The 13,337-nt window shown below is 42.3% G+C and overlaps 1 protein-coding gene across 1 annotated transcript in view; it reads left to right on the top strand.

The window, feature by feature from the left end:
* LOC122940242 (alpha-2-macroglobulin-like) overlaps window positions 1–13,337 on the top strand; it is a 140,867-nt gene that overhangs the window by 36,768 nt on the left and 90,762 nt on the right. Inside the window, exons 6-10 of the mRNA XM_044296776.1 lie at window positions 1,212–1,368; window positions 2,104–2,188; window positions 5,205–5,352; window positions 6,067–6,187; window positions 8,232–8,341. Of these exons, the coding sequence (XP_044152711.1) occupies window positions 1,212–1,368; window positions 2,104–2,188; window positions 5,205–5,352; window positions 6,067–6,187; window positions 8,232–8,341 (621 nt within the window). The remainder of the gene's footprint in view (window positions 1–1,211; window positions 1,369–2,103; window positions 2,189–5,204; window positions 5,353–6,066; window positions 6,188–8,231; window positions 8,342–13,337) is intronic.

The following is a 13,337-nucleotide window of genomic DNA, read 5'->3' on the forward strand; positions in this document are numbered from 1 at the left end:
GTACTGACAGAGTGCATGCTTTTCCCACAAAAGCTAACTTTGTAAGTTTTGCATATTTATTTACTTCTTTGTATCTTTTAATATTTATACTTTATTCTTAGCAAAATCTTTTCCACTTAAAGGGTACCCGTCATGCTGAAAATACTATCAGACCTGCAGGCAGTGTTTTACCTAGCAGGAGGAGCTGAGCAGATTGATATAAAGTTGTATACTTAAAATATAGTTATATTTATTCATTTATATACTTGCTGATTCTATGCTTAGGGGTCCAGTGGGCGTCCTACTCAGTAATGTACAGCTGTACTTGTATGCACATTCATACAGTGAAGTCTGTCAATCAGCAAGTCACACAAGCCCACAGGGAGCAAGTATATAAATGAATAAAAAAGAAGTTACAGTATAATGCATATATTTCCACACAACTAGATAGATAGATAGACGGATTGATAGACAGTCGGATGGATAATAGATATATAATAGATAGATTACACATAATTATCAATCTGCTCAGGTCTATCTGCTCTATAACATGTTGCTTATCAATCTCAAAGTATGTTCAATTTTACAGGTTACCTTTATCAATACATTTATACTCACGTATTGATTGTGGGTGAGCCTATTTATTCCCATGTTCCTAGAATCCACTGTGAAATATATATATATATATATATATATATATATATATATATATATATTTTAAATATGGATTCACAATGCATCCATAGAAGGGTATGCTCAGACATTTTTTGCGGCAAATTCATTTTACATGTCAACTGAAGTCTGCTCTGCTGCATGTGGATGGTGTTAGGCCCGGTTCACATCACCATTTAGATTTCTGTTCTTCTGCTCCATCAGAAAAATAAACCAAAAAAAAGGTCCTGTATTTTAAGCATCTCTTTTAGCCACCTGATAAAAAATTATTTGTGAATAGTTTTTTCCATCTAAAATAACAAATCGCTGATGAGAATGGCTAAAACAGATGCCAAATGTTTATAACTGAGCATAACAGATGCTTAAAATGTAGGATACTTTTTATTTTTAATGTTCTTTTGACAGATCAGAAGAACAAAAATAAGGTGATGTGAACCCGGCCTTAGACACAATAAGATCAGATGTATAGACTGGTCTTCCCTGGTCCTCTTGTGGGACAGTCCAACCCTAGATTAGACTTTTGTTCTATAAGAAATGCCATAATTTCACTCTTTCTACAGGACACAAATAGAAACCGCATAGCTCAGTGGCTGGATGTGTCTACAGAGCAAGGATTCGCTGACTTCAGCTTCCATCTGGCGCACGAACCAGAGTTTGGAGAGTACAAAATTAATATACCTAATGGCTGTGAAAAATACTTTAATGTAGATAAATATGGTAAGTTGAAACTTCCACAAGACTATATAACTAACTGCTCAGCTCCTCCTGCTCTATCACATGTTGCCCATGGATTGCACTGCATTTTGTGGTGAAAAGTCCTCTTTAAAGCGGTTGTTCGGGTTCAGAGCTGATACCCATAATTTCACCCCTCCGGCCCCCTGATGTTAGCATCGGAGCATTTCATGCTCCAATGCTCTCCCTTGCCCTGGCAAGGGCATTTTTATTTACCATAACACACTGCTTCCACCCAGCAGTGTGTTCAGTGACATCATTGGCTCTGATGGGTCAGCTTTAGCGCCCCCCCTAGCCGTATTACAGGCTAGGGCAGCGTTAAAGTCTGCCCATCAGCGCCGGAGACGCCACTGGGCTCCCTGCTGGGCGGAAGCCTCTGCCTGGCAGCCCTAAGGAAAGCCCGGTACATCACTGGAACTCCAGAAAATGCCTTTGCCCTGCGCGATTCAGGCGGGCTGCTCTGAACCCACCCACCTAGCCGTATTACAGGCTAGGGCAGCGCCAAAGCTTGCCCATCAGTGCCGGTGACGCCACCGGGCTCCCTACTGGGCAGAAGCCTCTGCCTGGCAGCCCTAAGGAGAGCCCGGGACATCACCGAAACTCCAGAAAATGCCTTTGTCCTGCACAATTCAGGCGGGCTGCTCTGAACCCGGACAACCCCTTTAACTAGTAAACAGACTATTTGTCAGAATTTCTAATAGACATTTCACTTCTCTTTAGTGTTGAGGAGGTGGGAGTTAAAAATCAATGCCCCATCTGAAGTATCCCTGGCAGATAAGTCAGTTCACCTGGAAGTTTGTGGCAGGTAAGAAGACCAATAATGATAATGCATGACCTCCATTCCCATAGCTGCAACAGTTCCAGTAGACATAACATTTATACACAGGGTCAGTCATAATAGAGAATTTTTTATTGAATGTCTTAGATAGCAAGAGAAATATTATCTGAGATTGGTGTATGTTAGAGTAGGAGATGAGTGGAGAAATGAAGATAAACTGTGGATGGGCTGGCAAAAGAATCAGGAGGAGCAAGGGTGGACACAGTGTCTAGGGCCCACCCTTAGGGCACCTAACTGTTCATGTTCATATAGATTAAAAGTACTTATACTCCAGGATAAGGCAGCGGATCGCTAAGTCAATTACATTACATTCAGCTGAGCTAGCCCGACAAGACATTGTACCTGGTATATATATAGAATTTCCTGCTGACCGATTCCCCTTGAAATGTACAGTGTCCTCCTAGGAATAGACACAGAAATGTAAATATGTTCAGTAATGTTTTGAGTTTGGTCGAATTCTTATGTGGATCTGCCCGCCATTACTTTCACGCTATGTAAACAAACCTATTCCCTCTAACCACCTTTAATCAAGACCATGGTTTTCACATGTCCTTTAATAATAATCAGAAGAAGGACCTTCAGGCTCTGAGTCTGGAGTCACAATTTCCTATTCACTTGAAAATGTCTTAACATTTCCTTTGCAAGATTAAAGTGTAACTGTCATTCTTTTTTTATTATTGTAATGTGTAGGGGCAGTGATACTGACCATTTATGTAACATACGATAATTACTGAAATTGCACATTTCTATTCGAAAAAATTGCTCTAAAGTGGCCCATTTTGAGCCTCAGCAATGCTTCTCTGTCTTCTGTGTACCTAAAAGTGGAAACTTGCTCAACATTCACTGTGTTATGTACAGATTACTACAGAAGACATATGAGCGTTGCTAATGCTCAAAATGGGCAACTTTAGAGCTATATTTCTAATAGAAATGTATGATTTCAGTAATTAAAGTATATTACAAAAATGGTCAGCATCACATTACACAAATAAAAATAGAATGGCAGCTATACTTTAACAAATTGGCACTGCACAGTAAGCCTTTTAAACTGTGCCTGACTGTTCAACTAGAGTCAGCTTAGGGTACATTCACATTTGCTGCAGCGGACCCAGCAGGCTGTTCCAGCAGAGAGAAGCATGCCAGATATCACCGGATTTGGCATTGCCAGACTCTACAGTTCAACGCCAGCTACAGTCAGGTCTATAAATATTAGGACATCGACACAATTCTAACATTGTTGGCTCTATACACCACCACAATGGATTTGAAATGAAACAAACAAGATGTGCTTTAACTGCAGACTGTCAGCTTTAATTTGAGGGTATTTACATCCAAACCAGGTGAACGGTGTAGGAATTACAACAGTTTGCATATGTGCCTCCCATTTGTTAAGGGACCAAAAGTAATGGGACATAATAATAATCATAAATCAAACTTTCACTTTTTAATACTTGGTTGCAAATCCTTTGCAGTCAATTACAGTCTGAAGTCTGGAATGCATAGACATCACCAGACGCTGGGTTTCATCCCTGGTGATGCTCTGCCAGGCCTCTACTGCAACTGTCTTCAGTTCCTGCTGGTTCTTGGGTCATTTTCCCTTCAGTTTTGTCTTCAGCAAGTAAAATGCATGCTCAATCAGATTTAGGTCAGGTGGTTGACTTGGCCATTGCATAACATTCCACTTCTTTCCCTTAAAAAACTCTTTGGTTGCTTTTGCAGTATGCTTTGGGTCATTGTCCATCTGCACTGTGAAGCGCCGTCCAATGAGTTCTGAAGCATTTGGCTAATTATGAGCAGATAATATTGCCTGAAACACTTCAGAATTCATCCTGCTGCTTTTGTCAGTAGTCACATCATCAATAAATACAAAAGAACCAGTTCCATTGGCAGCCATACATGCCCATGCCATGACACTACCACCACCATGCTTCACTGATGAGGTGGTATGCTTAGGATCATGAGCAGTTCCTTTCCTTCTCCATACTCTTCTCTTCCCATCACTCTGGTACAAGTTGCTCTTAGTATCATCTGTCCATAGGATGTTGTTCCAGAACTGTGAAGGCTTTTTTAGATGTTGTTTGGCAAACTCTAATCTGGCCTTCCTATTTTTGAGGCTCACCAATGGTTAACATCTTGTGGTGAACCCTCTGTATTCACTCTGGTGAAGTCTTCTCTTGATTGTTGACTTTGACACACATAGACCTACCTCCTGGAGAGTGTTCTTGATCTGGCCAACTGTTGTGAAGGGTGTTTTCTTCACCAGAGAAAGAATTCTTCGGTCATCCACCACAGTTGTTTTCCGTGGTCTTCCAGGTATTTTGGTGTTGCTGAGCTCCTTATTTTTAAGAATGTTCCAAACAGTTGTTTTGGCCACGCCTAACGTTTTTGCTATCTCTCTGAGTGAGTTTTGTTTTTTCAGCCTAATGATGTCTTGCTTCACTGATAGTGACAGCTCTTTGGATCTCATCTTGAGAGTTGACAGCAACAGATTCCAAATGCAAATAGCACACTTGAAATGAACTCTGGACCTTTTATCTGCTCATTGTAATTGGGATAATGAGGGAATAACACACACCTGGCCATAGAACAGCTGAGAAGCCAATTGTCCCATTACTTTTAATCCTTTAACAAGTGGGAGGCACATATGCAAACTGTTGTAATTCCTACACCGTTCACCTGATTTGGATGTAAATACCCTCAAATTAAAGCTGACAGTCTGCAGTTAAAGCACATCTTGTTTGTTTCATTTCATATCCATTGTGGTGGTGTATAGAGCCAAAAATGTTAGAATTGTGTCAATGTCCCAATATTTATGCACCTGACTGTATGTATTAACTATAATGGGGTCCGGTGGCTTTTCCTGCATAAGTGCCTGTTTCAGCCAGATATAAACCCTTGCATGCTGGACATGTAAATGTAGCCTAAAAGATATTTCAGCCTATAAGAGCATGGTATTATCTATACTCTGTGTCTTCATTTCCAGTTATATTTATGGAAAGCCAGTAGAAGGCAATATTGACCTTTCAGTGTGTCTTGAACATCTACCTGATTTTGGTTACTGTAAAATAGAAGAGGAAGAAAAGGAAGAAGAAAAAGAAGATCATCATAAGTGCATAATAATTAAGGAAGAGGTATGGGAAAATTTGGATTGGTATGGTATGCTACGATTTTGCATCCTTTTTTCCCTATGTATACATTAAATGGCAAAAGACATGGCAAAAGACATGATGTAAACCCACTCTTAGAAGGAAACAGCATTGTAGAAACATTAAGGAAACCATGATATTTAGACATGAGCGGTTAAGAATTTGATTTGGTTGCTTCACCGAATTTCACTAAGAAATCTGCTTTGTGACAAATCACTTCTTCACTAAACGCATTTCTTTGAATGTAGCTGGAGCAATGGCACAACCCCCATTATTGAATCCCCTGTGCTCATCACTGAGACTACCCTTTAGGCCTTTCAGGGTAGAAAAAAAAAATACTCACTTTATCCATTTGATTGCGTAGAGGCCATCGCGACAATCTTGATTGAAGACACTGCCTGAAATATTGTGCGGCGTGGTGACGTCATAAGTCACCGCTCATGAGATTTTTTGTGGTATCTTCAATCAGGATAGCCACAGCGGTCTCTTCGCGCACAAATGGATGAGGCAAGTATGTAATTTTTAGTTTTTCTGACATTTCAGGGAAAAATTATTTATTACCACGAAGCACGAGGAAATTCGGCTTCATGGTGAATCACATTTTTCTTGAAATTTGTATCAACATCAATTCATTTGACTTTGATTTGCTCAACTCTAGTGATATTCATTGTCGGTGATATGCTAATATTTTCTTTTTAGACTGATAGCAAAGGATGCGTCGTCAGAGATATCCAGCTTGATACTTTGAAATCGTCATCATCATCCATACAGTACATCAGTTATTTAGATATTGATGCTGAACTGACAGAAGCCAGCACAGGTAAGTGAGAGGAAAGAAATACTGCAATAATGATGACACTGATGATAAAATGCCTTCACTAATACACACATAGAAGTGTCTATTGCCTTTGCTCAAATTTGATTAAAGACTGTGGATGTTTTTTATTATTGAATTTTAATCATTTTTAGCTTAAAAAAATAATTCAATCGGTCTCTAAATAACTATTTTAGGTATTCTGAAAAGTTTGAGCCCTTTTTTCTGTACAGCCTTGAGATTCTCTAGCAACATAATCTGTATTTATATTGTGTTGCGTCATCTCTGACCTCTTAATAACTTATTATATATCAATTCTTATCTTACTGATAAGAATGTGGCTTAAATAAATGTTTATGATGATCTTTTTGTAATTTAGAGACACTGTTTTTTAGATGACTAGAAAAATGTGAAAGTATGATTCACACATTCAAACAGTTAACTTTATGTGACAGAACAGCTGATTATTTATAATAACGACCAATTGAAAAAATTATATTTAGCTCAAAATGAGCGAAATGAAAATCACTAAAATAAATTCCCCTGAGGGTGTACATAACCTTTAAGGACTCCAGTTTCTCACAAAACAAATTCAATACAATACAATGTCAAGTTTGCAAAAACCATGACAAAACCATGACACATAGCATAGACATATTTCTAAGCTGGTTGACATCTCAGTTTACGTAGAACCAAGTGCAAAGCCACACCTGTACTGTAGATCAGGGCACAGCAGCTTTGTTCGTATTGTGGGGGGAAATTACAATGAACAAAGGAACCTAACCTAACCTAAGATGTCATCATAAGACCTTCCCTGAAGTGTGTTTGTTGGGTATGTATTCGGATGGGGATCCCAGAAAAATTAACATTCTGATCAAGCACGTACTTGCTGCTAGCAAAACAAATCTAGCTAGGAATTGGAAGAGTTCTGATCTCCCACTGGAGGATTTAATACAGAGGATGAATCAAATTAAGGGCTCATGCACACGACCGTTGTTGTTTTGCGGTCGGCAAATTGCGGATCCGCAAAACATGGATACTGGCCATGTGCATTCCACATTTTGTGGAACCGAAGGGCCAGTCCCTAACAGAACAGTACTATCCATGTCCGTAATGCGGACATGATTGGACAGGTTCTATTTTTTTTTGCAGAACGGACATGTGGACATATGGACACTGAACACACACAGAGTAATTTTTTTTTTTTTTTTATTCCCCATTAAAGTGAATGGTTCCGCATACAGGCCTAAAAAAATACGGAATTGTCACAGACAGAAAATACGTTTGTGTAGATGAGCCCTAAGTGTGAGGAAAGATTAGACGCAGTTAGATATGATAAACTGGCAAGATTTGAAGGAATATGGGAAATGTGGGACATATAGTAGTATTTCTGGTTAATAGACAGGTTTTGGATCTGATGTCATTGATAAAAAGGGTGAGAGAGGTTATTTTAATAAATTATCAAAATATTTAATTAGACTCCACCCCCGTGATACCATTTGGATAATTGTATTTATTTGTGATGCTGTCAGTATGATTCTGTCTGGACTGCTGTGCTTACATAATTTAGACCACAGCAGTCCCAACATTGTTTTAATCGCTAACAGAGGGGGAATGAGAGGCAGTAGGACAATAAAAAGTAGCAGTCTGGACTACTTATCTGCAATACTAGTCATGCATTGCAGCAGATAAAAGTCCAAGATCCTGGTGACAGATTCCCTTTAAATTCAAATAAGCAGCATGAAGTGCTAATAACTCTCCAAGATGCCCCCCCCCCCCCCCCCCCATGACTAACAGGTTGAAAAATGGTTGATGGTTCAGAACCAGTCACTTGATCACCTACAAATTTTCTTTCCAATTTCTCTTTCTGCTACCCACATTGTCAGCCAGACACTTGAGAACATACGAACTTGCTATAATTACTGCCGTATGCATATTGTTTACCACAAGCTCCATGCATAGACAGGATGATGATATTATATATTCATAGGATGCCTGTTATCATACTTAGTAAGGTTTGTTCCTCTTCTCTCTAAAAATGTTTTCCCAGGTCATAGCGAAAAATTATCACTTGACATTTACCTCAACTCAGTACATAAAATGTTAAAGTTTTTGGAATGTGAACATGTTTACCATAAAGAATTTCCATATCATGGCAAGGTAAGGTAAAACTTCACAAGTGAGGAAACAGTTAACATTATATTTTAAGGAGGTGAGGGGAAGCACGCTTTGCTTATGTGGTTATGTTGCACAGATGTGTCTGAACTTACCTTCATTAAGCAGTCTAATTTTTAGGGGTCATTTATTAACCTAAATTACATGTGTATTAGGCGTATTTCAGGTGCAGATTGCAGTGTAACGGTTAGTTGCACCACAATGTACGACTTCTCACCACACACATCAAATTTTAAAAAGTGGGCATGGTGTGGGCGGAGAAGGGGACGGGCTGGCAGGCCCATTCCATTCATCATTTTCTACGCCTGTTTTAGGCATAGAAAATGGTCTAAATGTAAGCTGTCTTACATTTAAAAGCACTGGCGGTCTTAGTAAATGACCCCCTTATGTTGTTGAGACATGCTTGCAAAACCTTCGATGGGCTGCAATACACATCACAACCACTGGATGGCCAACGGGCTCAAAAAAAGGACCATATTGACAGAATATGTTATCAGCTACGATGACCACTTCTGATTCTGTGAATGCGCAAGAGTGCAATGGCAACGTCAATCATATAATGTTGTGTGGATGTTGACCAGAACACATACAAGCTTAGACTTCTATCAGTTAAATACAGTTGAGATTTGGAAGAGTTGGGCTTACTATGGTGGATACTAGAGATGAGCGAATCAAAGTTGACGAAGTGGAATTCAATCCGAATTTGAAAAACAAAAACAAATTTCCTCGCTCTTCGTGGTAAAGAAACACGGCTAAAATGACTGCTGCACATGTTAGAACAAGGAACTAAGAACTCTGTGAACAAGGGATCACCCATAATGCCATGCATGTAGTCAATCGGCAGACAGCCAGCCCTGTGATGTCACAGCCCTATATATATAGCCTCAGCCATATTGGTCTCTGCCATTTTCCAGTGTACTTAGTGCAGGGAGAGACGTGACAGGAGATAGGGACAGTGTTTAGGAAAGACTTTATTCGGCTAAAAAAAAACTATTGTGCAGTTCAGGGAAAGATCATTCATAGTGTAGGGAAATTATAGGGAGGCATCATCCATACTATAGTGAAAGAGCAGGGAGTAGGGGAGTGTAAAGCCAGGGTAACAGGAGCCATTACTATTGCCACTTGTTGCACTAATTGGGGATCCAAATTGCTCTAATACTACAGATTTTAGGTTGTTTGCACTACAAGATACATCAGTCATTCCAGAAATCCTTGCTTGCTGTTGGGATAAAAGTGCTGTGTGATACAACCAGTTTTTGCTACAGTGGTGAAATTGCAGTCTGATAGTATTGCAGTTTCGTTGAATTTACAGTATGTCGGACAGACATGTGACAGGCCATTCAAAGGGAACAGGCAGTGGCCAAAATGTTTCTGGAGCAGGCAGAAGTAGCAGCAGAAGTAGGGGGGGTGGTAGAAGCAGTAGCAGTGACAGGCTTAGGCTCCCAGTGTCATCTAGAAGTCGTGTCTTGACCAGCCACCCAGCGGTCCTTGAATGGTTTTCTACTTCATCGTAAGTCACATCAGACACTGATTATGTGGCTGATCGCATGTGGGAGCTGGGTGAAGAGAGGGTCTTGTTTTTCATCAGGAGAAGAGGGTGACTTGCGCATGAGGCAACGGTTGATCCAGCAGGATGGCAGGATGGCTGTCAATCAGCGGGGTGGCAGGAGTGTGAGGTTGGGATCCAAACATGCCTGGGGTAGACCGCCCAATACTGCGCAGGAACCTACCTGTCCAGGAAGAAGTAGCGATGGAGGGGTTCACGGAGGCAACAGTAGTAGGCAGTCAGTATGGAGTGATGGGGGAAAGATGCCATACTTTTCATCAAGCCACCAGAGGATATCAGCATGGCCATTTGCAGAATCTGTGGGCAGGAGATAAAGTATGGCCAGGGTGCTAATGTTGGCACCCCGGCCCTGCGTCAACACATGCAGCATCAACAATAAAGTGGCCTGAGAAAAACGTGGTTATAGTGTAGTGGTACAGCCTAAGGAAGCAACCGCTGCATCACCCAGTGGCCCTCACCCCTTTTCCGCAAGTCAAGGTTCCACCACCTCAGCAGAAGGGAGCTGTGGTTCTTTCCCATTTTCTACTGGTCCTGATGCTCCTGCACCTCCTACTCCACGTCAGTCATTTTGTCAGCAATTGATCCCACAGGCGATTGCAAACAGACAACAGTATGCATGCACTCATCCAACAGCGCAGAAGCTGAACGTGCTCCTGGCCAAGTTGCTGGCACTACAGTCCCTCCCTTTCCATGGGTTGGACTCTGCACCTTTTAGAGAACTGATGGCTTGCCGAGCCAAGGTGGAGAGTCTCCAGCCATCATTACTTCTCCAAAAAGGCAATACCAGTCCTGCACAAATATGTAGAACAGAAGGTGGGCCAGTCCTTGAGCCTGTCGGTGTCTGCTAAAGTTCACGGTAGCGTCAATGTGCACAGCTACAACTAAGGTCAAGGACAATATATGTCCTTTATGGCCAACTGGGTAAACGTGGTTCCTGCTCAGCCACACCAGCAACTTGGCCAGGTGACGACACTGCCGCCTCCATGGTCTCCAGCTGTGGATCCTACGCCAATGTTCTCCACATCTTCCACCTTGTCCTCAGCCTCCACTGCAGGCACAACTCGGAGTGCTACTCCAAGAATACCACATGTGCAGGGCACAGCAGTGTCAAGCTGTTCTGCACCTAGTTTGCCTGGGTGAACAGAGTCACAAAGGGAAGGAACTGCTCCTCCATCAAGAAATCGAATCCTGGCTGTCTTCTTGCCAACATAAGATCAGAACCATGGTCACTGACAACGGGAAGAACATTGTATCGGCGCTGCGTCAAGGAGGGCTGAGCCATGTGTCCTGCAAGGTGCACGTGGTTAATCTGGTTGTAAAGCGGTTCCTGAAGTCTTCCACCCATCTGCAAGACATCTTGAAAATGGCAAGGAAACTGTGCATGCACTTCAGCCACTCTACACTGCAAAGCACACCTCTCTTGAGCTGCAAAGGCAGGATGGAATTCCCCAACATCGCCTGATATGCAACGTTTCCACCCGTTTGAACTCCACCCTCCACATGTTGGACTGACTATATGAGCAGAGAAAGACCATAAATTATTTATTGATGATGCAGACAGACAGGAGCACTCCCCTGTGTAACTTTGACTTTAGCCAGTGGCATCTCATGCGTGACACCTGCCGTTTGCTCAGGCACTTTGAGGAGGCCACTTAATTTGTCAGTCCCCAGGACAGGAGGGGAAGAACATTCATGCACAAGCAATGTATACAGAAATCGGTGGTTTTTCTGAAGACGGGACAGGAGAGAAAGTGTAGGAGGAGCAGGAGGAGGTATAGGGCAATAAGTAAGACCAGACAGATAACCCCAAGACACAGTGGCAGTATGCAGTGGAGATGGAGGCAGAGAGTCCCTTGCGCAAATGGCCCAATGCATGCTCAGTTGCTTGTGTAGTGACACCCAAATTGTCAAAATTTGGCAGAGGGATGACTATTGGCTTTCCACCATGTTAGACCCTTTCTACTGGTACAAAATTGTAGCATTTTTTCCACCAGCTGAGAGGGAGGATAAACTGAACTACTATCAAGACATCCTATGTAGTCATTTGGCCTATCTGCACCATCGCCCATCCTCATGAAGGTCTGACCGGGGGGCCCTCTGCGCTCACATTCCAATGCCATGGCTGCTGGAGGGGGGTGAGGGGGGTGAGGGGGGTGAGGGGGGCAGGAGCATTACCAGTTCCATCAGCAGTAACTTAAGTCTGGAGTCTCTGGTGAGCACTTTTCTTCACCTGCCTAGTGAAGAAACCACCCAGCAGTAGCAGCAGCAAAACATAGAGCAGAACCTGAACCAGCAAGTGGTGGTATACTTGGACTGTACCCTGTCATCCCACATGGAAGATCCCCTGGACTAAACTGATTTGTGGCCACAACTGGCAGAGTTTGCCCTGGACATGATTTCCAGTAGTGTGGTATTAGAGCAGGTGTTTAGTGTGACTGGGGGCATAGTTACCCCAAGGAGAACTCACCTTTCCAACCAAAATGTGAAGAGACTGACCTTTGTGAAGATGAATCAGGCGTGGATCAGCCTGGATTTCCAGACGCCAGTGCCTGACGCATCAGACTAAATAATTTTGGGTGCCACACCCAAACTTTGTGAAAAGAGACCTGTTTCTTCTGGCCAGCTGCTTTAGCCACTATTCAGATGTTGCCACCCACCTGATGCCACATACCTACTGCCTCCCATCATCTTGGCACTGTTACTGCCACTGCCTTTGCCCCCCACCTCACCACCCTGTGACTGGGCCACTGTGTTGACTCTTCACTCCTCATGCAGTTGCCACCTTCACCACTCTGTCACTGGGCCACTGTGTTGACTCCTCATTTTGTTGCTACCCTCACCACTCCGTCACTAGGCCACTGTGTTGACTCCTCATGTTGTTGCCACCCTCATCACTCTGTCACTGGGCCGCTATTGTCCTTGTTTGGCCTTGTTGACATCACCATTTATTTTACCCTTCTTCTGATCTGTCAGAAGGACAGAAAAATGAGAAACACAATAGATCTAGTCTTTGGAGCAGCCGTAAGGCCTGTGTCCCTATTTTGTATCAGGATTGGATTATTATTTGGAAGCCAAAAGAAGAAGTGGGTAAAAACATGTTATCTCTATTTTGGATCCACTCCTGGTTTTTTTGCCCTAGAAATACTGAGCAAATGCTGCTCAATTTGTTTTGGGTTGTTCTTATGACGGATGAGAAGAGGGGCAAAAAAGAGTGACGTCAACACAAACTTTCTCCTCACACCCTCTCCACTCTGTCAGGGGGAGACTACTTGTCTCAGCATGTAATAGAACAGGTTCTGTAGAAATCTATTTGGAATCAGCTGAAGACGGTGTAAAAGGAGTGCACTCTTTCACTCAAGTTTAACATTGACCTGTAAGGCTGAGTTATTTGGCCCCGTAACTGAACAAATGAGT

The sequence above is a fragment of the Bufo gargarizans genome, chromosome 6 (assembly GCF_014858855.1).
Source record: "Bufo gargarizans isolate SCDJY-AF-19 chromosome 6, ASM1485885v1, whole genome shotgun sequence".
NCBI lineage: Eukaryota > Metazoa > Chordata > Amphibia > Anura > Bufonidae > Bufo > Bufo gargarizans.